This window comes from Canis aureus, chromosome 9 (assembly GCF_053574225.1).
Source record: "Canis aureus isolate CA01 chromosome 9, VMU_Caureus_v.1.0, whole genome shotgun sequence".
NCBI lineage: Eukaryota > Metazoa > Chordata > Mammalia > Carnivora > Canidae > Canis > Canis aureus.
The window spans coordinates 16744896-16772473 of record NC_135619.1 but is presented as its reverse complement, the minus strand read 5'-3'; the positions used below and the strand labels follow the sequence as shown (position 1 = coordinate 16772473).

Below are 27578 nucleotides of genomic sequence, written 5' to 3'. Positions count from 1 at the left end.
GATCTGTTTTTGAATAATTAAAAAAAGTAAATAGAGTCACCAAATTTCAGCTTTATTTGTTGAATATAACTTTGTATAGCATAAGATTACTGTTTTGTTAGAGAATAAACACATTAAAATCCTGTATAGATACTACTGGCATAAATGGAAATTTCCATACAAAGTAGGCATGTCTCAGATTTCATTAATAATAGCAAACATTGGGACGCCTGGGTGGCTCAGCAGTTGAGCTTCTGCCTTTGGATCAGGGCGTGATCCCAGAGTCCCGGGATCGAGTCCCACATTGGGCTTCCTGCATGGAGCCTGCTTCTTCCTCTGCCTATGTCTACCTCTCTTTCTCTCTCTGTCTCTCATGAATAAATAAATGAATAAAATCTTAAAAAAAAAAAAAAAGCAAACATTTGTATAACACTATACTTGCTATGTGCCAGGTATATAGTAACATTTATTAACTCATTTAGTCCAAGTAATTACATGGACCTGGTACCATTATCCCCATTTCCAGATGAGGAAAGTGAGGCATATGCAGGTTAAGTGAAAAGCTCAAGGTTGCGTAGATTGGGATTGAACTGCGGTAAATTGGAATTGAACCCTAAACAGTTTTGTTCCAGGTCCATGCTCTTAACCATTGAACTATCCTATCCTTTTTCTGAAAAGAGTGCTGTTTTCTCAACAAGTTGTCCTCTGGGGTGAGCTCTAGGAAAAGTATTGTGCTGAAGTTGAATACTTTGTTTCCTAGTACCCAAGGATAATGGTGCTGCCACCATTCATCTAGCTTTTCAAGCTCCATAATTTTCCTTCCTACCTCAGGTTTCCTGTTTGTAAATCCTACCTATTATATTTGTTGTGTCTCTCTGCTGTCACTGTTTTTGCTATCTTGATCCTGACCATCAGTGTCTGACACAACACATTCCCAGTTGCCTTCTGTGTCCCTCCATTTCTAGACTTTATTCCAGACGGCAGAATTTTTTATCTAAAATCCTTAACAAGTTGATTTTACCACTACCGTTTTTAAATGTTTAATGACACCCATTCCTATAAGATCAAATCCAAACTTTATCATGTCTTACAAAAACCCGTTTTCCTCCCCCTAAGACCATTCGTTTATTTTTCCATCTTCTTTATTTTTTTTTTAAGATTTTATTTATTCATTCATGAGAGGCAGAGATACAGGCACAGGGAGAAGCAGGCTCCATGCAGGGAGCCCGACGTGGGACTTGATACCAGGACCCCAGAAACATGCCCTGAGCCAAAGGCAGACGCTCAACCGCCGAGCCACCCAGGCATCCCTATTTTTCCATCTTCAACTCTATCCTTTCCCCTTTGTACCCTCTAGTGCCTTCTTCTTAGAAGGCTGTCTAAATATACTGTGCTCTTTTATATCTCATTGGCCTTTGTCCATGCTCTCCCCCTCCCTTTTGCCTGCAAAGATTTGCTTCTCCTATAAGTTCTGACTCACTCAATTATGTCTATAAATCTTTCCCTAACTTACTCAGGTGGAATCTGTTTCCCCTGCTCCCAAAGTAGTTTGTTCCTACTTCCAATATAATATTCATCTGGGGCACCTGGGTGGCTTAGTCTGCCTTCAGCTCAGGTCATGATCCCAGGGTCCTGGAATCAAGCACCACATCGGGCTCCCTGCTCAGTAAGGAACCTGCTTCTCCCTCTCCCTCTACCTCCTTCTCCCCTTGCTTGTACTCACTCTCTCTGTCAAATGAATAAATAAAAATCTTTAATAAAAATAAATAATACTCGGGATCCCTGGGTGGCGCAGCGGTTTGGTGCCTGCCTTTGGCCCAGGGCGCGATCCTGGAGACCCGGGATCGAGTCCCACATCGGGCTCCTGGTGCATGGAGCCTGCTTCTCCCTCTGCCTGTGTCTCTGCCTCTCTCTCTCTCTCTCTCTCTCTCTCTCTCTCTCTGTGACTATCATTCATAAATAAATAAATAAATAAATAAATAAATAAATAAATCTCATCAAATTTTATTATAGCTATTGTCATTTCCTTCACCAGACTTGAGGTATCTCATACTACATACACATTTTTTGGCAGGTAGGTGCTCAGTAAGTATTTTTGAATCATCGAATAAATCAGTCTAAAAATTTTTTTCCATAGGTGCTGCAGATGATTACAATAGAATTGGTTCTTCATTATATGCTTTAGGAACTCAGGATTCTACAGATATATGCAAGTAAGGATTTTGATTTAAAAATTAAGTAAAAATTTTGTTGGCAGCCTGGGCACACAACATTTGACCCAAGAGGCATTTAGAATATCTTCTTCAAAATACATCAGTAATAAGGAGCTTCTTATAAACTTGGATCAGTGTCATTTTTTTTCTCTACCATTTCTTTTATTTTAAATCTGAAAAGTAAAAATTGACTGTAATATATGTAATTTTAACATTTACAAAGTTTTATTTGATGAAAATTTGCTGATACATGTGTATAAGGAATAGGAAGAGAATTCATATCAAAATGTTCTTAGGTTTTGAAGTTTATTATAAATAAATGTTTTAGAATTGGAATATACAGGATATATATGTATGTATTTTTTTGGAGGCCAAATTGACTTTTAAAGTAAAATATGCTGTCAGTTTATACTTTTTAAAGAGGCTGGTTATTCTAGTTTATAAGTTTAATGAAAAAATAAATAAATAAGTTTAATGAATCTTAGGGCAGTCCTAGAGTAACCTGATGGGAAGGTATTACACATGTTAGTATAGAAACACTCTTTGGATATTTGCTTACACAGCTGTCCTTTATTTATTTTATACTAGTTTTTCACATTAATCTAACCAGTTAATTTTAGTTCCTATAATATTGTTTAAACCCAACTCTTCACTGAAAAATAATCCAAACCGTTTTTTTTTTTTCAATTTTAAGTAGCAAAACTATTCTCATAGTTTATGCCTTTTTCTAAACCACATCCTTGAACTTTTTTCTGGTATATCCTGTCTTAGCAGATATGTAAGATCCAAGTTTTTCAGCAAAACAAGATTCTATATGTAGCTTACATTGATTAACATGCTACCTTCCCAAAGAGTTAGTTCTTAAGTCTTTGATAAGAGGAAAAAGTTAACCTTGCCATGAGTTATTGGACATAAACCTGTCAGAGCAAGTTCTTTTTAGTAAAACAAAGTTAATAAAATAGTATTTTAACTTTCAGTAGTACTTGCCCTAATCCAGTCACCAGTAAATTATGTATTAATTTACAGAATACCCTCTTAATAGTTCTACATTGGGACATTTTTTAGTTGGTGTCAGCCTTTGAGAGATAGGCTATTTAGTTAAAAGTGAACATCAGCCTCTTTGGATCTGATTGTTCTCTACTTCTGTAGTAATTTTGAAGATACAGGCTTTAGTATTATGTGGCATACTTCTGAAGAATATAAGAAACATTTTTAAAAATTTTAATGCATGGCTTAGGGGTACCTGGCTGGCTCAGTCCGGGGATCCTGTGACTCTTGATCTCGAGGTTGTGAGTTTGAGCCCCATGCTGGGTGTAGAGATTACTTTAAAAATGTATATTAAATAAATAAATAAATGGTTTAGACTGTTGCCTGAAATGAGAAGATTTTCCCATAGGTGGAAGTACAGAGATGGTGAACTAAAATGAAGTCTGCAGTAAACAAGATCATCAAATAATACTATAATGAAATAAGAAAGTTCATTATTAATACGGTTTTAGAGGCATATTGCTCTGAACATTTGAAATGAAAAATCATTTCAAAGGTGACTTCTGATGAAATATTTTTCCCTTCCAGGTTTTTTCTCAAAGTTTCAGAACTGTTTGATAAAACAAGAGTAAGTACTATCAGTTAACCTTTGAGAGTCTAAATCTTTGCATACAGTCATGTGTGTAACCTGTTGTGGTTGCGTTTAACTTTATTGAGAAAGATGAGCGATATACCTCAGAAGGATGAAGAGACAGATTTAGATTTGAAAATTTGACTTTTTTTTTTTTCAGGAAATTTCTTTTTTTGTTATGGCCTTTGGTATTTGTATAAAAATTCATATCCTGGATCAGAGAACATGTTCATTTTATAACTGTGTTTAGTTTTAAGAAGAATGATCTTTTCCTGGGGCTTTGTAAGCTAGAAGAAAGTCTTAGATTCATTTTAATTTTACCCAGATGATACTGCTTTTGATTCCCCATGACACTGGTTTAAAAATGAGTTGTATTGGATGCCTGGATGGCTCAGTCGGTTGAGTGTCTGCCTTCAGCTTAGGTCATGATCCCAGAGTTCCAGTATCAAGTTCTGCATCAGGCTCCCTACTCGGTGGGAGTCTACTTCTTCCTCTGCCCCTCACCCCACTCGTTCTCTCTCTCTCTCTCTCTCTCTCTCTCTCATAAATAAATAAATAAATCTTTTTTGAAAATTGAGTTGTATTGGGGCACCTGGGTGGCTCAGTCAGTTAAGCATCTGCCTTCAACTCAGGTCACAATCCTAGAGTCTCAGGATCCAGCTCCTTGTAGCTTTGGACTCAGCAGGAAGCCTGCTTCCTCTTCTGCCTCTCATGCTCTCGCTCTCTCTCTCAAATAAATAAAATCTTTTTTTTTTTTTAAGATTTTATTTATTCATGACAGAGAGAGAGGGAGGCAGAGACACAGGCAGAGGGAGAAACAGGCTCCATGCAGGGAGCCTGACGTGGGACTCGATCCCAGATCTCCAGGATCACGCCCTGGGCTGAAGGTGGCGCTAAACCACTGAGCCACCCGGGCTGCCCTAAATAAAATCTTTTAAGAAATAAGAATGAGTTGTACCAATACAAGACAAATACACAACTGCAGAAAAGTTTAATTCATAGTAATAATAATTTAATGTTGACATATTTTTTCAGGGATCAGTCTTAGACACAGTAATATTTAAACACTTTTGATAAAGTTGATGGAATAATGAAAATGTTTAAGCATACTAAACTAAGGTGGAGGTGGCCAGTCCATTGTATAAATCAGATTTCAGCATGACTTTGTCAGTTGAGTAATGTGTGGTGAAGACAAGGAAAGGAAAGATCTTTTCTCACAAAGGAAAGAGTCGTTAAATACATAAATGTTGTTATACTGGGGTCCATTATTCTGCTTTTGGTATTTGTACCAGTGAGCATTTTCTGGGAAGATATAGTTGTTTTTCTATGCGTTTACATCAAAAGAACAGGGATTTATCACAAAATAGCTTTGTGTGTCAGTAGATGTGCAAGCAGATACCAAATGGAATTAGATGTGCAAGAGACTTCTTGAGAATAACAAAGAGGAAGGAGCAGGATAGATAGGAAGAGCCTTCAGACCATAGTGCAGGTCTATATTGTGAAAGGAAAGAGCAGAGGAAGAGGGGACTGGGTAGGAAGAGTTTCAAACTGTAGCGTAGTCCCAAGAAAGTTTTGTCCAAGTCAGCCAGAGTTGATCATTACAAGGAGTACTGCATCAGTCAAGAATGGGCTGGCATTACTGCCCCTGTGCTCTGTCATGGTTGCAGCTGAGGTGGGTAGGGGAGGATGCATCATAACCTTGGAATGAATATTGTTCTGAATCTAGAGAGATTGCGGTTGGGACTCTGAACCATCTATGCTCCTTGCAGCAAGCAGTTTCTCTTGAAGGATATCTAGGTGGCACATTGCCATACCCACCACAATCTTCATTTCTTTTTTAGTGTTTTTGTGGTGGTCTTATTTGCTGTGTAACAAACCATCCTAAAATCAGTAGCTTAAAACATTTTATTATGCTAATGAGTTCTTTGGGTCAAGAATTCAGAAAAGACAGAACAAAGATGGCTTGCCTCTGCTGCATGATATTTGGGGCCTCAACAGGGAACATATGAAGGCCAGGGCCTGGGATCCTCTGAAGACTCTTTTACTCCGATGTTGAAGGTGATACTGGCCATCAGCTGAGACTTCAGCCAGGGCTCTTAGCTATAACATTTGCATGTTGCCTTTCCACACTGCTGCTTAGGTTTCCCCACGATATGGTGGGTAGGTTCCAAAAGCAAGCATCCCAAAAGATGGGAAGCAGAAATTGCTAGTTTCATTAAGGCCTAGAAACTGGGACAGCATCACTTCTTTATTGGTCAATCTTAGGGCCCAGATTCAGGGAGATATACCCCATATCTTAATGGAAGGAGAGGAACCATATTTAAAGCACACAACATCCATCTAACATGTTACCTAGATTTATCTAAGTCAGTTTTTTTTTTTAATTTTTATTTATTTATTTCTTTATTTATGATAGTCACAGAGAGAGAGAGAGAGAGGCAGAGACATAGGCAGAGGGAGAAGCAGGCTCCATGCACCGGAAGCCCGACGTGGGATTCGATCCTGGGTCTCCAGGATCGCGCCCTGGGCCAAAGGCAGGCACTAAACCGCTGCGCCACCCAGGGATCCCCTAAGTCAGTTTTGAATATACTTTGTGTCTGTGCATTTATCTGTTAGATTAAGAAGTTTAATAAGTTTATTTCTCTATTATAAAGGAATGTTTCATAAAAAATAAAAATAAAGGAATTTAAACTTAAGCTTCAAGGTTTTTTCTTTTTATTGAAGTATGTTATACACATCAGAAGTATACAACTCGGGACGCCTCAGTGGCTCAGCAGTTGAGATCTGCCTTGGGTTCAGGGCGTGATCCTAGGTTTGGGGATTGAGTACCGCATCGGGCTCCCTGTGAGGAGCCTGCTTCTCCCTCTGTCTATGTCTCTGCCTCTCTCTGTGTGTTTCTCATGAAAAATAAAATCTTAAAAAAAAAAAAAAAGTAGTACTAGTACACAACTCAGTGAAATTTTACAAATTCAGCACACCCATATCATGAATACTCAGATGAAAAAATAGAATATTTACCAGCAACTCAGATGCCTTGCCCCTCTTGAGCTGCTTTCTGAGTCAGCACCTCCTGCAAGGGTAACCACTATCTTATATAAGTATTTTATCTGGTATACATTCTTTTATGTCTGGTTTCATTTACTCAGCATTACCTATATAAGATTCGTCAATGTTGTTGCATGTGTATATAGTTCCTTCATTCTTCCTATGTAGCTTTCCTTTGCAAAAAGATATGTAAATTTATTCTTCTGTTTTACTGTTGGTAGGCATTTTGGATAGTTTCTAGTTTGTGGCTGTTTACAAATAGTACTTCTGGGACGCCTGGGTGGCTCAGCAGTTGAGCCTCTGCCTTTGGCTCAGGGCGTGATCCCTGGGATCTAGGATCAAGTTCCCAATCGGGCTCCACGTGGGGAGCCTGCTTCTCCCTCTCCCTGTGTCTCTGCCTCTGTGTGTGTGTGTGTGTGTGTGTATGTGTGTCTCATGAAAAATAAATAAATCTTTTTTTTTTTTTTAATTTTTATTTATTTATGATAGTCACACAGAGAGAGAGAGGCAGAGACACAGGCAGAGGGAGAAGCAGGCTCCATGCACTGGGAGCCTGATGTGGGATTCAATCCCGGGTCTCCAGGATCACGCCCTGGGCCAAAGGCAGGCGCTAAACCGCTGCACCACCCAGGGATCCCTAAATAAATCTTTTTAAAAAAATAGTACCTCTAAGACCGTTCTTGCATATCTTCAGCTGAAAATAAATATGTATTTCTGTTGGGTGTGTATAATCAGGAGGAGAACTAGGAGCCATAGAGTCTCTATGTGAAAAGCCTTCATAGATAGTGCCAAACCGTTTCCCTGTTTCCCAAAGTGATTCTACTAATTTACATTCCCACCAGAAGAAATGTGAGCATTGGGTTGTTGAACAGGCTTGTAATATTTGTTATCTTTTTTGTTTTTTTTTTTTTAAGTGTTTTTTTAAGATTTTATTTATTCATAGAGACAGAGAGGCAGAGACACAGGCAGTGGGAGAAGCAGGCATCATACAGAGAGCCTGACATGGGACTCGATCCAGGGTCTCCAGGATCACGCCCTGGGCTGCAGGCAGCGCTAAACCGCTGCGCCACCTGGGCTGCACTATCTTTTTTGTTTTAGTTATTCTGCAGGATGCGTAGGGTTTTTAAATTATAACTTTATTGCAACAGTAATTTCAGACTTACAGAAAAGTTGCAAGAATAGTACAAAGACGGGAGCCTGGGTGGCTCAGGTGGTAAAGCATCTGCCTTCAGCTCCTATTATATCTCAGGGTCCTGGAATCAAGCCCCATGTCAGGCTCCCTGCTGCATGGGGAATCTGCTTCTCCCCTCTGCCTGTATTTGCGTGCTCTCTCTCTCTCACACACACACAAATGAATAAAATCTTTAAAATAAAAAATTACAAAGAATTCCTGTATTTGTGTCACCCAGATTTCCTGAATGTTAACATTTTCTACATTGCTTAAAGTCCTTTTTCCCAAAGGGGCAACTGGGTAGCTCAGCCATTTAACATCTGATTCCCGATTTCAGCTCAGGGCATGATCTCAGGGTCCTGAGATGGAGCCCGAGTCTGGGGCCGCACTCAATATGGAGTCTGCCTAAGATTTTCTCTCTCTCTGCCTCTCCCCCTGCTCAAGCTCTCTCTCTCTAAAATAAGTAAATAAAATATCTCTTTTAAAAAGTACTTTTCCCCAAAAGGCCCATATTCATTTCTTCTGCCCTTTGTGCATATCTCCTTTTTAAAAATATAAGAATTTTTAAAAAGAAAAGAATTAATTTTAATATACTCAATGCGATTATCTATGATTCCCTTTAATATCATCAAATATTCAGTATGTAGACGATCCCAGTTGCCTAGGATGGCTTTTTACAGTGGAATTCGTTTGAGTTAGGATTCAAACAAGGTCCCTATATTGTATTTGATTGACACAGTACTTTTTTTTTTTTTTTTTTTTTTTTTTTTGGTCTGTCTCTCCACACTAAATTGACTAGTTTCATCATTTCAGTCTGACTCAAACTAACCACATTTTTTTTATCACTCCTTGATGGCTTCTGGCACATTTTGTTAATGTTTTGACTATGTTTCTGGTTGTTTTCAGTAGGAAGGTTGCTTTGAATGACCTAGTCTTCCATTGTCAGCCTTTATCACTTTATTTTTTTTAGGGCAGGGGGAGTGGTAAAGGGAGGGGTAGAGAGAATCTTAGGCGGGCTACACACGCAGCATGGAGCCCAACTCGGGCTTGATCTCACAACCCTGAGATCATGACCTGAGCTGAAATCAAGAGTTGGACGTTTAACCTACTGAGCCACCCAGGCGTCCCAGCCTTCATCACTTTAAAATCATGTGTCCACATCATTGAAATGGTGTAAAAAGAGAGAAATATAAGTCATACCGAAAGATATTAAAAGTCATAGCCAAGAACTTGAGTCAAATATAGAGTCCTTCCGTAATTTCAGTCATCTTATCTGATCTCATTCTTTTTTCTGATCATTTTTTGTCAGAGTCACAAAGAAAAGGAATAGGCTAGCGGAAAGGGGAAGGCAGGGAACCTTAGGTGGAATAAGAATGGATACTGTGGTTATTTATTACTTTAAATTTTTTATAGTAGTTAAAACATTGGCTGTAGAACATGTGCTAATTAAATGCCTAACTTTTCCCCCTTTGTCAGAAAATAGAAGCACGAGTGTCTGCCGATGAGGACCTCAAGCTTTCCGACCTTTTAAAATATTACTTAAGAGAATCTCAAGCTGCTAAGGTAATTTGATTCTTCATTATTTTTACAAAAATCCATCTCATTAGAGGTTGTTAGACTTAAGATTGTTAATGATTATCTTTTAAATTTGATTTTCAAGTGTGAATTTTTGTTCTCCTTTTATAAATTATTGGTCACTGAACCCCACCTAAGAGTCTCCTCTATAAACTTATCACATAGTATAATCTAGAACTTTTTCTTTTTTGTTAACTTGGTCTATTCATTCAGTTAAAATGCCGACAAAACAAAAAGTAAACCCCCATATAACAGTCTATATAGCTGAAGGATTCCAAAGTCCTCTATTGAAGGTGAGAGAGCTATAAAACCAGGATATGTTTTATTTTAAGGCAAGTCACATTTCCCTTTGGAAGTCTGTGTGCAAGATTAAAACTCTTACTAATCAAAACAATGTTACACAGAAGCATCTTTAAAGCACTGAAAATGTAGTGGCCCAGATATTCTAAGTTCAGGGCACCTGGGTGGCTCAGTCCATTAAGCGTCTGCCTTTGGCTCAGTTCATGATCCCAGGGTCCTTGGACCAAACCGCATGTCAGGCTCCCTCCCTGCTCAGTGGGAAGCCTGCTTCTCCCTCTCCCTCTGCCTCTCCCCCAGCTTGTGCTCTCTCACAAATAAATAAATAAAATCTTTAGGGGAAAAAAAAAGATATTCTAAACTCATTGTTAATTTATGAATCGATATATTGTACAGAAAATTCCCATGTGATCAGTGGTGCTTTATACCGGTTTTTCATTCCTTATCAAATTATAAATAACCCTTGGGGACTTGGCTGGCTTAGTTGGTAGAGCATGCAACTCTTGAGAGATCTCAGGATCCCTCAGTTCAAGCCCCACATTGAACACAGAGCTTACTTTATTTTTTTTTAATTTATTTATTTATTCATGAGAGAAAGAGACCCAGGCAGAGGGAGAAGCCGACTCCCTGCAGGGAGCCTACTACAGGATTCCATCCCAGGGCCCCGGGATCACACCCTGAGCCAAAGGCAGATGCTAAACCAGTGAGCCACCAGGTGCCTCCACAGAGCTTATTAAAAAAAAAAAAAAAAAAAAAATTATTATAGGGGTGCCTGGCTGGCTCAGTCAGAAGAGCATATGATTCTTGATCTCAGGGTCAGGAGTTCAATCCCTATGTTGAGTGTAGAGATTACTTAAATAACCATAAAGTATAAATAACCCTTTTGTTTATTAAGATTGTGTCTATTCATGAGAAACACAGAGAGAGGCAGACACACAGGCAGAGGGAGAAGCAGGCTCCCCGTGGGTAGCCCAATGCCAGACTCGATCCCCAGACTCGTTCCTGGGACTCGAGGCTCACGCCCTGAGCTGAAGGCAGACACTCAACCACTGAGCCACCCAGGTGTCCCTGAATAACTCTTTTAACTTTGAGGACTTAGGTACTTGCAAAAATACTGTCCGTATCAGATTATAAACCATTCACGTGGGTGGGCAGGGATAAAATGAATTACTTACTTTGAGGACTTTAAATTCATTATTTTATTATAGTACGTAGTTGCTAAGGCATACTTTTTAGAACATGGCTTTAAAAATAAATGCAGGGCAGCCCTGGTGGCTCAGCGGTTTAGCGCCTTCAGCCCAGGGCACAATCCCGGAGATCCGGGATCGAGTCCCAGCATGGAGCTTACTTCTCTCTCTGCCTGTGTCTCTGCCTCTGTGTGTGTGTGTGTGTGTGTCTCATGAATAAATAAATAAAATCTTTTAAATAAAGATTAATTAATTAACTAGATGTAAATGCAGGGACGCCAGGGTGGCTCAGCAGTTAAGCATCTGCCTCCCTCTCTCTCGGTTTCTCTCACGAATTAATAAATAAAATCATTAAAAATAAAAATAAAAGTAAATCCAAATTTTTTAGTGACCACAAGAAATAATTGAAATTTAATTGCAATAATTAAAACTACAGGGTCGCCTAGGTGGCTGAGCAGTTGAGCATCTGCCTTCAGCTCAGGGTGTGATCCCGGGCGGGGGATCGAGTCCCGCATCAGGTCGCTGCGAGGAGACTGCTTCTCCCTGTCTATGTCTCTGCCCCTCTCTGTGTGTCTCATGAATAAACAAATAAAATCTTAAAAAAAAATTAAAACTACGTACAGCAGAGAGAGTATAGGAATCGATGGTAGTGTGATAGCATTGTATGGTGTCAGATGGTAGCTGTACTTGTGAGCATAGCGTAACATACAGAGTTGTCAGAGCACTGTTGCACACCTGAAACTAATGTAATACTGTGTGTCAGCTCTACTTGAACATGAGTGAGTGAATAAAATCTCAAGCATATTCCATGCTGAGCAGAGACTCTAAAGACCCATTTTTTTTTTAATTTATGATAGTCACACACACACACACACACACAGACAGAGAGAGAGAGAGAGGCAGAGACATAGGCAGAGGGAGAAGCAGGCTCCATGCACCAGGAGCCCGATGTGGGACTCGATCCCTGGTCTCCAGGATCGTGCCCTGGGCCAAAGGCAGGCGCTAAACCGCTGCGCCACCCAGGGATCCCAAGACCTATATTTAAAAGGCACCTCAGGGGGGCACCTGCGTGGCTCAGTCAGCTGACTGTCTGCCTTCAGCTCAGGTCACGGTTGATAGAGCATGCAACTCTTGATCTCAGGGTCCATGAGTTCAAGCCCCACGCCGCGCTCCCTGCTCGGTGGGGAGTCTGCTTCTCCCTCTCTTTAGGGGCACCTGGGTGACTCGGTTGGTTGGGTGTCTGCCTTTGGCTTGGGATGTGGTGCTGCAGTCCTGGGATCGAGCCCTGCATTGGGCTCTCTGCTCACTGGGGAGCCTGCTCTTCCCTCCCACTTGTGCTTTCTCTCACTCTGTCAAATGAATAAATAAAATCTTTAAAAACTAATAAAAATAAAAATGGGTCTTTAGGGGCGCCTGGGTAGTGCAGTAAGTTAAGCATGTAACTCTTGGTTGCAGCTTAGGTCATGATCTCGGGATAATGAAATCGAGCCCTGCATCGGGCTCCAAGCTCAACGTGGAGTCCGCTTGAGATCCTCTCTCCCTCTCCCTCTGCCATCGCCCCTCATGCACTCTTATTTCTCTCAAAAAAATAAATCTTAAACAAACAAACAAGGGTCTTTAGTGGGGAAAAGAAAGATAAGGGCACCTGGCTGGTTCAGTCAGTGGAGCATGTAACTCTTGATCTCAGAGTTGAGAGTTTGAGAATCTTGAAAAATAAATAGAAATTAAAAATGGCTCGGCTCAGGGGTGCCCGGGTGGCTTAGTTGGTTAAGCATCTGCCTTTGGCTCAGGTCATGGTCCCGGGGTCCTGGGATTGAGCCCCACATCAGGCTCCCTGCTCAGCAAGGACTCTGCTTCACCCTGTCCCTCTCCCTCTCCCCCTCTCCCCTGCTCATGCTCTGTCGCTTGCTCTCTGTCTCTCAAGTCAATAAGTAAAATCTTTAAAAATAAGAATAAAATAAAATAAATAAAATAATGTGTCCCTGGCCCATTTTTAAATTGGGTTGTTTGTTTTCCTACTGTTGAATTTAAGATGGTTTTTTTTTGTTTTGTTTTTGTTTTTGTTTTCTATATTTGGGATAGGGGTCCTTTCTCAGATACATCTCTTGTAAATACTTTCTCTTGGTCTGTCTGTGACTTGTCTTCTCATTCTCTTGATAGTGTCTTTGGTAGAGGAGACGTTTTTTATTTTAACGAAGCTTACTTTATAATTATTTCTTTCATACATCATGCCTTTAGTATTATATCTAAAAAGCCTTCACCAAACCCAACATGTTCTCCTATGTCACCTTTTAGGGTTTTTATAGGTTTACATTTAGAGCTATAATCCGTTTTGAGTTAATTTTGTAAAGGGCGTAAGGTCTGTGTGTAAATTCATTTCTCCGTGTGCAGATGTCCAGCTTGCCCAGCACCATTTGTTGAAGACTGTATTATCTGCATGGTATTGCTCTTGTTCCTTTGCCAAAGAATAAATAGGTAACTGTATCTGGTTCTGGGCTCTCCGTCCTGTCAGTTGACTTACGTGTCTGTTCTGTCACCAGTCCCACACTGCCTAGACGGTAGCTGTATAGTCAGGCTTCAAGTACATAGGTCGGTCCTCTGACTTTGTTGTTCTCCTTCAATATGTTGATGATTATTGTTTGCCTTTTGCCCCCCTACACTTGAGAATCTGTTCGCCAAGATCCTCAAAATAATTTGCTGGGATATTGATTGGGATTAGTTAAACCTATAGATCAAGTTGGAAAGAACTGATGTTGACAGTGTTGAGTCTGCATATTCATGATCATGGAATAGCTCTCTGCTTACTTATTAGCTCTTCCTTGATTTCTTTTATCAGGGTTTTGTCGTTTTGGCAGCAGGCAGCAGAAGATGCAACTCCTTCTGTCCATGGGTCCTGCCCCTACCCTTGAGTTTTGTAGTTTTCCTCAAGTTGACTTTCTATTTATTTTGTTAGATTAATTCCTAGGAGTTTCATTTCTGGGGTGCTAATGTAAACATGTTTTTAATTTCAAATTCCACTTGTTCGTTGGTGGTATATAAGAAAACCATGGATTTTTGTGTATTAATGTTGTATTCTACAACCTTATCATACTCCTTCCTTAGTTCAGGGTTTTTTGTTGCCTCTTACAAAATTCTACATAAACAAGTCATGTTATCTGTGAATAAATACAGTTTTATTTCTTCCTTCCCGATCTACATACTTCCTATTTCCTTATCACATTAGCTAGGGCTTCCAGTATGATGTTGTGAAGGAGTGATGAGGGGGAACATGCATTATTACTGATATTAGTGGGCAAGCCTCCAGTTTCTCACCATTCAGTGTGATGGTAGCTATAGGGTTTTTTTGGTAGATGTTCCTTATCCAGTCGAGGAAGCACTTTATATTCCTAGTGTGCTGAAACAGTTGCTTTTCTTTAAAGGACAGAAACTTTTTTTTTTTTTTTAGGACAGCTGTCAATTGTTTTTTTTATTAAGATTTTTAAAATTTATTTATTTATTTATTTGAGAGAGCTCAGGCACGAGTTCGAGCTGGGGAAGGAACAGAGGAAGGGGGGGAAAAGCAGACCCCCTGCTGAGCAGGGGACACCCCCCCCATGTGGGGCTTAATCGCAGGACCCCAGGTTCATGACCTAAGCCGAAGGCAGACCAACTGAGCCACCAAGGCTCCCTAGTCCATTGATTCTTAACAAAAGTGCTAAGACAATTTAGTGGGGAAAGCATAGACTTTTCAACAAATGGTAGTACTGTGTCAGCTGCATAGTCACATGAAAATAAAGTTAGGCCCCTTCCTCATACTGTGTATAAAAATTTGCTCAAGATTAATCAAAGACCTAACTGTAACGGCTAAAACTTTAACATTTTTAGAAGAAAACATAAATGTAAATCTTTGTGACCTTTGATTAGATGTCGGTTTCTAAAAAAAAAAAAAAAAACAGATGTTGGTTTCTCAGATACACCCGGAACACAGTAACCAAAGAAAAAAAATAATAAATTGGACAAACCTTATTAAAATTAAAAACATCTGTGTGTCACAGTACACTAGGAAGAGAAGTGGAGAGACAACCCGTAGACTGGGAGAAAATATTTACAAGTCATACGAGTCCCTAATAAGCAGCTGAGATCCAGAGAATGTAGAGAACTAGTCTTCTCGATAAAAAGACAAATAGCCCAGTTAACAAATAGGCAAAGGACTTGAATCAACCTCTCTCCAAAGAAAATATACAAATGACTAATGAATACATAAAAAGATGCTTCTTCGTCAGGGAAATGCAAGTCAAAACCACGGCAAGGGTTGCTGGGTCAATGGGTAGAGCATGCGACTCTTGGTCTTGGAATTGTCAGTTCTAGAGATTGCTTAACAAACATAATCTTTAAAAACAAAACCAAACCACAGCAAGATACCACTTCACACCCACTAGGTGGCTTTAATCGAAAAGACAGATAAGGGTTGCCGAGGATGTGGAGAAATTAGAACCCTCATACAGCGTCAGCGGAAATAGAAAATGGGGAGTGCCTGGTTGGCTCAGTGGGTTAAGCGTCTGCCTTAGGCTCAAGGCACATCTCAGGATCCTGGGATCGAGGCCTGTGTTGGGCTCTCTGCTCGGTGGATAGTCTGCTTCTCCCTCTCCCTCTGCCCCCTCCACCCCCGCTCATGCTCACTGGCTCTCTCTCTCCCCGCCCCCCTCAAATGAATAAATAAAATGTTATAAAAAAGCAAGCAAGCAAGCAAGCAAGCAAGTGTGCACCATAAAATGGTACAGCTGCTTTAGAAAACAGTCTGGCAGTTTCTCAAGAGGTTCAACATAGAGTTACCAAATGACCCAGCAATTCCACTGCTAAGTAATGAGATATGAAAGAGAAAGGAAAACATGTTCACACAAAAACTTGCACAAATATTCATAACAGCATTATTCATAATAGGCAAAACTTGGTAACAAACCAAATGTCTATCAACTCATAAGTGGATAAATCAATGTGGTATTTCCATATAATGAAATATTATTTAGCAATAAAAAGGGAGGAAGTACTGGTTCACACAATAACGTGAATGAATTTGAAACTTTATGCTAAGTAAAGAAAGCCAGGCAGACAAGGCCCCATATTATAGGATTCCCCCCCTTTTTTTTTAATGAAATGTCCACAATAGGCAAATCTAAGAAAGCAGATTAGTGGTTGTGGGGGGCGGTGGGGTGGGGGGGGACGGTGGTATGAGAGGAAAATGAAGAATGACTACTGATGGATTGCTTTCCCTTTGGGTTACAGAATCGTTCTAAAACTGATTGCAGTGTTGGTTGTACAATTCTGCGAGCATACTAAAAACTGTTGAGGGGTGCCTGGGTGGCTCATTCGGTTAAGCGTTTGCCTTGGGCTCGGGTCATGATCCCAGAGACCCGGGATCAAGCCCCACTTGTTGCTCCCTGCTCATAGAGTCTGTTTCTCCTCCCTCTGCGCTCCCGGCCCCACCCGCGCTCATGCGGGATTCTCTTCTGCAAATAAATAAAATGTTTAAATTTCAAAAACAACGTAGACGCCTGGGTGGCTGAGCGGTTAAGCGTCTGCCCTCGGCCCAGGGCGTGATCCTGGAGTCCCGGGATCGAGTCCCGCATCGGGCTCCCCGCATGGAGCCCGCTTGTCCCTCTGCCTGTGTGTCTCTCATGAATAAATAAATAAAATATTTTTTAAAAGATTTTCAGGGATCCCTGGGTGGCGCAGTGGTTTGGCGCCTGCCTTTGGCCCAGGGCGCGATCCTGGAGACCCGGGATCGAATCCCACGTCGGGCTCCCGGTGCATGGAGCCTGCTTCTCCCTCTGCCTGTGTCTCTGCCTCTCTCTCTCTCTCTCTTACTCTCTCTCTCTCTTTCTCTCTCTCTCTCTCTGACTATCATAAATAAATAAATTTAAAAAAAAAAGATTTTCAAATTTTATTTATTCATCGGAGACGGGGCAGGGCGCGGGGTGGGGGGTGGCTGCGGGCAAAGACCTAGGCAGAGGGAGAAGCAGGCTCCATGCAGGGAGCCCGATGCGGGACTCGATCCCGGGACCCCAGGATCACCACCTGAGCCTAAGGAAGACGCTCCACCACTGAGCCACCCAGGTGCCTCATAGCTGAATTTCTCTTGGTAAAGCTGTTATAAAAACTATCTAGAAGAGTAACTGGCATGTGTGGTATCCATAGTTGAAGTATTCCCTCTGCTGATGATGGGGTGGCGGGGTAACTATTAGAAACATGCAGCGTGTATTACTGGGAAGCATTCTGTTTTATAGGATCTCCTCTATCGAAGATCCAGGTCACTAGTGGATTATGAAAATGCGAATAAAGCACTGGATAAAGCAAGAGCAAAAAATAAAGATGTCCTGCAGGCTGAAACATCCCAACAGTTATGTTGTCAGAAATTTGAAAAAATATCTGAATCTGCAAAACAAGGTACTGTTAGCTTACCGTTTGATCCTGAAGTATATTTCAAGCTATTCTATAAAATTAATCTCATTTCTTTTGTTCACAGAACTTATAGATTTTAAGACAAGAAGAGTTGCTGCGTTCAGAAAAAACTTAGTGGAACTGGCAGAGTTAGAACTGAAGCATGCAAAGGTTAGTGTCACATTGAAGCTTAATAATTTAAATGACTTCTAATTTAGGAATGAGTCAGTTACAGGGTGCCTGGCCAGCTCATTGGGCTCCTGAGTTGGAGCCCCATCTTGGCGTAAAGGTTACTTTAAGAAGAAAGGAAGAAAGAGAGAGAGAGAGGAAGGAAGGAAGGAAGGAAGGAAGGAAGGAAGGAAGGAAGGAAGGAAGGAATGAATTGTGGAATTGATAATAATTCTTTAATGACCTTTTCCTTCTTCCTACAGGCATACACAAAGTATTTCTGAATTAGAATTCATAATAATTGGAATTATACTTTTTGAAGATTATTTTACTACTTCACAATAATTCTGATTTAGAAAATAAACATCCTTCTTCTGGGGTTTTTCTGTAGCGTTTGTTTCCTTCACATCAAGCCCTTTCTTGTAGTTACTATAAAGATACAGCTTCGGGGACACGTGGGTGGTTCAGTTGGGTGAGCGTCCAACTCTTGCTTTGGGGTCAGGTGGTGATCTTGGAGTTGTGGGCTCCAGGCTCAGCATGGAGTCCACTTGAGATCCTTTCTCCCTCTCCTCCTACCCCTCCCACTCGTTCTTTCTCTCTCTCTCTCTCAAATAACCACTTTTTTAAAAAAAGGATAAAGTTTGGCCCAAACCTTATAGTGATTTTAAAACTAGAGAATCTTAGAATTGAGAGGGATGTGGGCGCCGGAAGGGCTCAGTGTTCGAGCGTCTGCCTTTGGCTCAGGTCACGTCATCCCGGGGTCCTTGGATCGAGTCCTCTATCGGGCTCCCCACGGGGAGCCTGCTTCTCCCTCTGCCTGTGTCCCTGCCTACTCTCTGTGTCTCTCGTGAATAAATAAATAAAATTTTTAAAAGAGCCAGAGAGAGAGAGAATTGAGAGGGATTTTACAGAGCACCTAATTCAAACAATATCTACAGTTTCTCCAAACGGTCAGCTCTGCGAGACTCTAGTACCTAGGATGGAAACCAGTATCGTGTTTTGATTAGCTAAAAAACTAAATCACTTTTTTTTTTTAAAGATTTGATGTATTTATTCATGAGAGACATAGAGAGGCAGAGACATAGGCAGAGGGAGAAGCAGGCTCCTGGTCTGGGACGCTAGCCCAGGACCCCGGGACCACGACCTGAGCCAAAGGCAGGTGCTCAACCACTGTCCACCCAGGGGCCCCAGTCAATAAATCTTAAAAAAAGAAAAGAAAAGAAAAGAAAAGAAAAGAAAAGAAAAGAAAAGAAGAGAAAAGAGAAAGGAGAAAAGAAAAGAAAAGAAAAGAAAAGAAAAGAAAAGAAAAGAAAAGAAAAAAAAATGTTCAGTAGTTTAACTGGGACACAAAGAGCACCTCCTCTCTCTCAGTAGATCATGCCAGGTAATCCAAAACAGTCATATTGGTGTACAGGGACATTTACTGAAGCAGCTGGTTATGTGGAAAATATTGTACGTGAAACAGGTTAAATAGTTTTAGGTCTTTAAACAGTTAGTTCCGTATAAGAAGCAGTTGTTTTCCAAATCCGGTTATCTTCGTGTAGCGTGCTGTGACTTTTCGGTCCGGTTCTTCTGGGCTTCGTAACTTACTCCCCTTTCCTGTTTAGGGTAACCTACAGTTGCTGCAGAACTGCTTGGCAGTGTTAAATGGAGACACATAAGCCGCACTCCACCTTCGGCTAAAAAGGGCTGCCTTCCTTCAGATTTTATTTTTGTTTTCTGAATGATATTAAAGCATTTACTGCTCACCGGGAAGAAAAGAAACAGCTGACAAAGCGCATCTACTCTCCTTTTTTCTGAGAAACAACGGAGCGGAGCCGTCCGTGGGTTCTGCCGATCTGTGGGGGGACACTGCCCTCCTGTACCCGAATGCTCCCTGGGACAGCCGTGGGTCACCTCGCGCTCCTCCTCTTCCAAAGCCCAAAGTTCAGTCTTTTCCTTAAGTAGCCTCCGTAGCTGTGTTTATTTTATGCGTAGTATTCCTTCTGGCTGCCAGCCGCATTTACGTTTAAGTACTTTCTGAAGTTTAACCCTTTTAAAAATACATTGTTCAAACAAGGTAAAGATCGCCGGCCGTCACCTTCTTCTGAATTTTGTTTTCAAAAGACATTGTGTACCTACCACCTTAGTTCATTCATGTATCCTGGTAAAGCGTCGTAATCAGACTTATTTTTAATTAATGAACATTTCTTAGAAGTTTTGGGACAGACTTTATGTAATCTTTATAAGTATGATTTCTGATGAAAAGCAAATGCATTAGTATGTTTGCCTTAAACTTGTAGACTAAACCAACTATTATCAAATAAAAAGTGATAACAGTGATAGTTTTTTTTAACTCTGTGGTCATTGTATCACTCTAAAATTTGGAGTAGCTATAACCCGTCTACTCCTTTGTTATGCTTTACAGTACAGGTCCTACGTTTTCTTTTTCTTTTTCTTTTTCTTAAAATGGCATATTGAACCAAGTTCACCAGTCCCTCTACAAAAGGATGAGCTGCTTTCCTGTGTGCGCTTTTTTGCATTTCATAGAAGATGGGATTGGGCAGAGGCAGGTTAGAAACAGCCACGTCTAAACTACGGGAGCAGACAAAATAAACGGTCTGTTACGGTTTCCTGGATTCCGTCTCCATCTAGCTCAGCTGAGGAACCATGCGACGTGCCATTGAGCCACTTGATAGTCATACTGGTGTGTAAATCGGTACGTAGAGAGGAAGAGTGCTCTAGGGAACAGCACTTGTCGGTGGGGGAACGGTTGGAATAAAAAGGATACTACTTGTCAGTAATTACGAATATTATTGGCCTTTTGGATGTAAATTAACATCCTGTCCTCTCTCCTTTAAAATTAGGTTGTATGGTTTGATTGTTTTTTTCTTTTTCTTTTTAACTGTCTAACTTTTCCTCCAGTTGGAAGCCACAGGTATCGTGGGTGGGTTCCTCGTTTACATTTTCCCAGACCCTGTTTGTAGGTCTTAAGGGTAGTCCCCAGGATTCCAGCCTCGCATGTTCTCTTGCCTCACTGGTGTGCCATTTAATGTTTCTTTCACTGAGGTGGTTCCCTGATGCCGCTTGAGCCTGATTTTTCTGTTGCCTGAGAAATCTCTGTGTTTTGTCCTCCCCCACGTCTCCTTCACTGGTGAAAACATGCCCATGCGATGCTCTCCGGTGGGTGAACATGGGACAGAGCCCCAGCTTCCCGACTCGGGTGCGGCCCTTTCACCGGCGGCCCTTGTGGCCTGAGGCGGGTGGGCTTGACCTGTGTCTGCCTCATTTTCTCTACTACAAAGGACAGACTGACCTACCTCACAGGGGTGTTGTGAGGATGAATAAACATTGGTACAGTGCTTTGGAAATGTGAAGATGCTGTGTAAATGCTAAGAAATAGCAGGTACAGGGCAGAAAGCTACGTACGACGTTCCACGTAGCCCTCAGCTACTCTGTACCAAGGAGGTCTTTTTGGAGGAAACGGGTAGGAGAGTGTTAACATACATCCTTTGGTCCCTGGGTTACATTTTTACCGTGTTTGTTGGGGTGGGTTAGACTGGAAGCAGTACGTACGTATTAGAGCATGGGGCGCGGGGGGGGGGGGCTGCTTGATGAATATAAATGAGTTGACCACTGTCCCAGGGCCTTCTCACAAAACACAAATAAGAACAAAGGTTACTCCCTCAAGGGCCTGCTTTAGGAAAGATTCTACTTGGTACGTCGGGAACGACCGAAGCATTCCATACTTCATTGCTAGTTGCTGATTTCAGAAAACCAAGGTTTCACGGCTCTCGTGCTGTGGCCTTCATTACACGTTTGTTGGCCCCCGTGCCCCTGGGGGACACGAAGGAGAAACAGGAGGATGCGGTGGCCACCCTGCACGGGTGGTACAGTTTCCGGCGGGTGACGGCGGACCCTCTGAGAGGAAAAGAGCGACCTAGGCACTGTCCGGGATGGGAACGGTGGGATGGGAAGCAGGGGAATGCGGTTCGCAGGTGAGAGCGGGAAACGAAAAATAAAGAAATTGCGGAGGGGAGGGGGGGGAGTTTCGAAGCCCGGCCGAGATGCCGGAACAAACAGGAGACCTCGAGCGTTAAAACGTGGGCAGGAAGAAGCCGGTACCGAGCTCACGTTTTCCCGACCGGGCGCACGGCTGAAAATCTCGAGTCGAGAACACGGCGCCGCTGCCGGGCACCAGGTAACAACGCGGAGCGACAAGAAAGCGAAGCCACAGCAACGAGAAAGGCGCTAATAGCACAACCAAAGCTGCCATTCAAACCCAGATGCCAGGGGAAAGCGCGAACGCAGTCCCCCACTACCACAAATTATGCAGTCGAGTTTCCCACATTTGGGGAAATCGCAGGGGTCAGCACATCCGGAGTGCAATGGATAAGCCTCGCCCTAGGAAAACCACCTTCGTGATCATGGTATCTCCCCTGCCAGGTAAGTATGAGTTGCTCCCCGCCCCGACGCACACACCCTCGCGCTCGCCCCACTCCTTACACACGGTCACTTCACGCCCGCCGCCTCCGCACCACGCCTCCCCGCGCCACCCCCGCAGACACCTGTGCCCACCCCACGCACCGCCTCCGGCGCCTTCGTCTCGCCCCACGCGGGCCCCGCGGGCCCCGGCGCTGCCGGACCAGCGGCCTCTGCGCGCCTGCTTATCTGCATACGCCACGCCCCTGTCCCGCCGTTCTCCGGCTTGTGTTTGGCGCCCTGCAGATAAAACTAGACGACCAGGCGAGATCTGCTTTTTCTTTTTTAAGCGAAAATAAGCGTTAGTATATAGTTCCGGTTTTTGATTTTTGATGTTTTGTTTTGTTTTGTTTTATTTTGTTTTGTTTTGTTTTGTTTTGAAGTAACCTCTACACCCAGTGTGGGGGCTTGAGCTCCGCCTCATAGTCGCCTGCTGTACTCTGGGCCAGCCAGGCTCCCCACACGCTAGGTTGTAGTTTAAGACCAGACTGAGGCGTTAGACACTCTCATTATATTTTTCTAACCTTTTGCCACTGAGAAAGTCTTTTGGACAGTCATCCCTCCATGGGTGTCTACTTTTTCTTTGGCTGACCTGCGGCTTCCAGCAGGTGAGGGCAGGTTTCCTTGACCTGTACCTTTCTCTGGGGATGACACACTAACTATGTTAGGTAAAAAAAAAAAAAAAAAAGATAAACTCGGGATCCCTGGGTGGCTCAGCGGTTTGGCGCCTGCCTTCGGCCCAGGACGTGATCCTGGAGTCCTGGGATCAAATCCCTCATCCGGCTTCCTCCTCCTTCTGCCTGTGTCTCTGCCTCTCATGAATAAATAAATAAAATCTTAAATATATATATGTATATATAAACTCCAAAAACATATATAGTATGCTACCGTTTGTCTAGGAAAAATGTGAAAACAAGAAAAGTATACAGTCTTTCAAAAAGACAATAATAAACCAGAACTGACGACAGTTGGGGCGGGGGAATAGAAAGAGTGATGAGTGATGCTTTACTGAGTGTACCTTCTTTGTAATTCTGATTTTGGGAACTCTATCAATGCTTTACCTGCATTTTTAAATTGCAGGGGGGAAATCCCTAAAATTGCATATAAGCAAGCACGCCTGAAACAAACGGTCTCAGATGAGTAGTATAAACCCCACTGAAATAGGAAAAAAATAAAAAATAACCTAGTGAAATGACTTTTGGACACAGTACACTGACTATAAACATCTCATAAACACCTTGTCCAAAGACAAGAACTGCGGACAAACTCTGAACTGTCCCATAGTAGGTTTGTAGTTCGTAGCTATCTCCGTGGAACAATTCTGTAACAACGTTGCATGTATTGTAGGCTTCAGCTAATGAGTAAATGGAGATCGGGGAGTCAAGGTTCTCACTGCCAGAGAAAACAGATACAAATAGGAGGTGGTGGAAGGCAAGGGGAATCCATGTGTGTAAAACTGAAAGTGGAAATTGACGGTATCGGGATGGGCTCATTACCCTTAATAGAATTAATATAACAGGTACAGATATACATACATACATACATACATATATATGGTGGGTTTTTTTTTTTTTTCTTTTTTACCTCTATCCACCAAAGGGGACTAGAAGGAAAGACAGCATTCAGCTTACCTCCTGCCAGGATCTGGCTTTCTAAATGCCATTCTCCACTAAAAAGAACCAAGCCGGGCAGCCTGGGTGGCTCAGCGGTTTAGCGCCTGCCTTCGGCCCAGGGCGTGAATCTGGAGTCCCGGGATCGAGTCCCACATCGGGCTCCCTGCACGGAGCCTGCTTCTCCCTCTGCCTGGGTCTCTCTCTCTCTCTCTCTCTCTCTCTCTCTCTGTGTGTGTGTCTCAAGAATAAATAAATAAAATCTTAAAAAATAAAAATAAAAAAGTATATAAAAAATTAAAAGAACCAGGCCTCTGGAAAAGTAGATTTTTTTCAGGAGTCAAGAAAGGTACAAAGTGACCCAGGAACATCTCGTGCCAGAAGATAAAGAAATGCTCCAATAATCGTATGGATGTGTCAAAGGACACAGCAGCCACCCTGCACTTGATCTTAGCCAAGAGGCCGAGAAGTGATTCACAGTAGCCACCCTGAACCGACTTTCATAGGCCCAATCTGATAACCTCTGAACATCAAAATAAATTTAAAAACAGTTAGTGGTCACAAACAACTGAATAAAATAACCACCATGAGTTCATATGGATGGTACACAGGGAAGGAGGCAAAGTTCCTCCGTACACTACAAGGCCAACTAATAAATGGAGAATGAATGATGGAATTAGAAGATCAACATTTGTCAATTAGAACGCAAGAGTCCTCAAAGGACGCTGAAACTATTGTGTTAGGGGTGCCTGGGTGGCTTGGTCGGTTTACCGTTCCCACTCTGTTTCGGCTCAGGTCATGATTTCGGGGGTCCTGAGATCAAGCCCCCCGCCCCCACTGGCTCAGGCACTCAGAGGGAAGTTGGCTTGAAGATGCTTTTTCTCTGCCCCTCCCTCCACTTGCTTGGGCCCCCCAAGCAGACTGCCGGAGTGCGGAGTCTGATGCGGGGCCAGATCCTAGGACCGGTGAGATCCTGACCTGAGCTGAAACCAAGAGTCAGACAGACACTTAACCCACGGAGCCACCCAGACGCCCCTAAGTGATCAACGTTAATACCACCGATAATTGAACAAACTCGCTTCCTGGGCCTCCGAAGGTGGTGCCCAGAGGAACACACCGTATTAATTTGCTAGATCTGCCATCATAAAGTACCACAAAGCGGGTAGCTTCAAAGAACACAGTTGTGTTCTCCTACGGTTCTGGAAGCCACGGGTCCAAAAGCAAGGTGCCAGTAGGACCATGCTCTCTGAGTCTTTGAGTAGAGTCTTTCCTTGCTACTTCCTAGCTTCTGGCGCTCACGGCCAATCCTCGGCTTGCAGCCACATCACTACAATCCCTGCTTCTGTCATCACATCGTGTTCCGTTTGCAAGTATCTTTACCTGGCATTTTCCTCTCATAAGGAAAACAGTCACACTGGATTAGGGCCTACTCTAGTGACCTCGCCTTAACCTGATGGTACTTGCAAAGATCCTTTTTCCAAATAAGGTCACGTTCATAGGTACCGGGGCCTTAGGACTTCAACATTTTTGGGGGAAGGACGTGAGCCAACCCATAACAGACACAACATCATTTATGCAGTCTGGGTATCAAAAATACATACCCGGATATACTTACGAGGAAACGTAGGACGACTCAAAAATTGAAGGATATTCTACAAAATAACTGGCCTGTAGTCTTCAGAAATGCCTGCAAAATGAAACGTAAAGAATTACCTGGGAGCTATCTCATAGTAAAGTCGGTTAAAGAGACCTGACAACTGGGCTCCCTGCTCAGCAGGGAGTCTACTCCTCCTCCTCCCCCTGCTCCTCCCCCCCTGCTTGTGCATGTGGGCTAGATAGCATTTATTTGACAGAGAGAGAGAGGAGAGGGAGGGAGGGAGAAGCAGACTCCCTGCAGAGCAGCGAGCCCTATGTGGGGCTCCATCCTAGGACTCTGGGATCATGACCTGATCCGAATACAAATAAATGTTAAACTGACTGAGCCACCCCTCAAATAAATAAAATCTTGAGAGAGAGAGAGAGAGAGAGAGAGAGAGGTGACAACTGAATGCAATGCACGATTTTGAATTTTCCTCTGCTGTAAAGGACATTATTGGGACAATTGATGGAAATGGAATCATGCCTGTAGAGGAATAATATTGTATCAATGTGAATTCCTTCATTTTGAAAATGTTCCCTTTTTTCAACCAAACAGGATGCTATGCTACATTTCCTCGGATCTGTATGCTGCTAGAACCTCAGGGAAGCCTTTGCTGACCGTCTCCTGCCTTGCTCTGCTCCGGAGCAGCAATTATCCAGGGACACAAACAACTCCATCATCTTGCTCATATCGGGAGAGGATATTCATATTTACCTCCACTCGATACCCAGGAAGGATCTTCTTGTATACAAGAGGAAAGGACAAGTGTGGACAGTGTGAAAGAGGTAACCTCACCCGGCCGGATGGAAGTGGGACATTTCTGTTCATTTGATTTCGGGAGACCATTCAACACTCCTCCCCAGCCCAGCACCTACTCTGTGAAGGGACTCCTTGCCCGGCTGGGGTCCTGTTCAAAGGTTCCTTTGCTTGTTGCAAGATTAGGTCACTACATAATCTGAAAGGTCATAATCAGGGTTAAAAGAAATTTTTTTTTTTTTAAGATTTTATTTGTTCATTCACGAGAGACGCAGAGGCAGAGGCAGAAGCAGGCTCCCAGGAGGAGTCCGATGCTGGACTAGATTCTGGGACCCCGAGATCACGCCCTGAGCCCAAGGCAGGCGCTAAACTGCTGAGCCAACCGCGCGTCCCGGGTAAACAAAATGTCATGTTAAATTGGTGACAAAACTCTCATCTTGGTATGTAACGTTTAGCCGACTGTCTGTTGCGTATTGCGTGGAATCTTTGCGGAAAGGAAGGCGAGACCGAACCCCGGCCCTGAGCCACCACCACTCCCGCGGGGCTCCAGCGGACCCCGCCTTCTCGGGTCTCCGATCCGGGTGCCGCCTCCCGGCCGCCCGACCGCCACCCCGGCCCCCACCCCGGCCCCCACCCCGGCCGCCTCCCGTCCAGGCGTCCGCCGCCGCCGCGGCCAAAGACTGGGACGTCCGCCCGGCGTCCCAGAGCCGGGGACCGGACTGGGGGGTGGGGACGTCACGACGGGGGCGTGGCGTACGCAGATGAGCGGGCGCGCAGAGGCCGCTGGTCCGGCAGCGCCGGGGCCCGCGGGGCCCGCGTGGGGCGAGACGAAGGCGCCGGAGGCGGTGCGTGGGGTGGGCACAGGTGTCTGCGGGGGTGGCGCGGGGAGGCGTGGTGCGGAGGCGGCGGGCGTGAAGTGACCGTGTGTAAGGAGTGGGGCGAGCGCGAGGGTGTGTGCGTCGGGGCGGGGAGCAACTCATACTTACCTGGCAGGGGAGATACCATGATCACGAAGGTGGTTTTCCCAGGGCGAGGCTTATCCATTGCACTCCGGATGTGCTGACCCCTGCGATTTCCCCAAATGTGGGAAACTCGACTGCATAATTTGTGGTAGTGGGGGACTGCGTTCGCGCTTTCCCCTGGTAACTCTGGTGGCTAAGATCAGACTTCGTTTCTGGCTGCGTGCGCCTCGGAGACCTCGTGAGCTATTCTTTGACCTTCTTGTGGTTATGGCTTGGCCTTCGGCGCTTTTCGCGTGTTACCCGTCCCCGTGACGTCCTTATGACTACTCACGTCGGTGCTCACTTTCGGTTGTATCTGTATGTGGCGAGGAGTTTCTTTACTTGGGACGCCTGGGTGCTTGAGAGGTGACCGGCTCTCTCAGCAATAAAGAAATAATATCCTTTAGGAAAAAGAATTCCTTTCTTTCAGGGTTTTCGGTA

The 27578-nt window shown here is 43.3% G+C and overlaps 1 protein-coding gene and 2 non-coding genes across 4 annotated transcripts in view; 2 read left to right on the top strand and 1 right to left on the bottom strand.

Moving 5' to 3' along the window:
• The window catches only part of SNX6 (sorting nexin 6), a 58984-nt gene extending 38992 nt beyond the window's left edge, over positions 1-19992 (top strand). The window contains exons 9-14 of one of the 2 annotated variants that reach the window (XM_077909005.1): positions 2117-2192; positions 3768-3807; positions 9503-9589; positions 17349-17508; positions 17588-17673; positions 19278-19992. In XM_077909005.1, coding sequence (XP_077765131.1) covers positions 2117-2192; positions 3768-3807; positions 9503-9589; positions 17349-17508; positions 17588-17673; positions 19278-19331 — 503 coding nt within the window. In that variant the 3' untranslated portion in view covers positions 19332-19992. The remainder of the gene's footprint in view (positions 1-2116; positions 2193-3767; positions 3808-9502; positions 9590-17348; positions 17509-17587; positions 17674-19277) is intronic. The other variant, XM_077909006.1, reaches the window with a different exon arrangement.
• Positions 19993-21939: 1947 nt separating this feature from the next.
• On the bottom strand, positions 21940-22103 carry LOC144321456 (U1 spliceosomal RNA). Its single transcript, XR_013387113.1, has one exon. It is a non-coding gene; the product is annotated as a U1 spliceosomal RNA (small nuclear RNA).
• A 5011-nt stretch (positions 22104-27114) lies between these two features.
• On the top strand, positions 27115-27278 carry LOC144321444 (U1 spliceosomal RNA). Its single transcript, XR_013387103.1, has one exon. It is a non-coding gene; the product is annotated as a U1 spliceosomal RNA (small nuclear RNA).
• Positions 27279-27578: the final 300 nt, after the last annotated feature.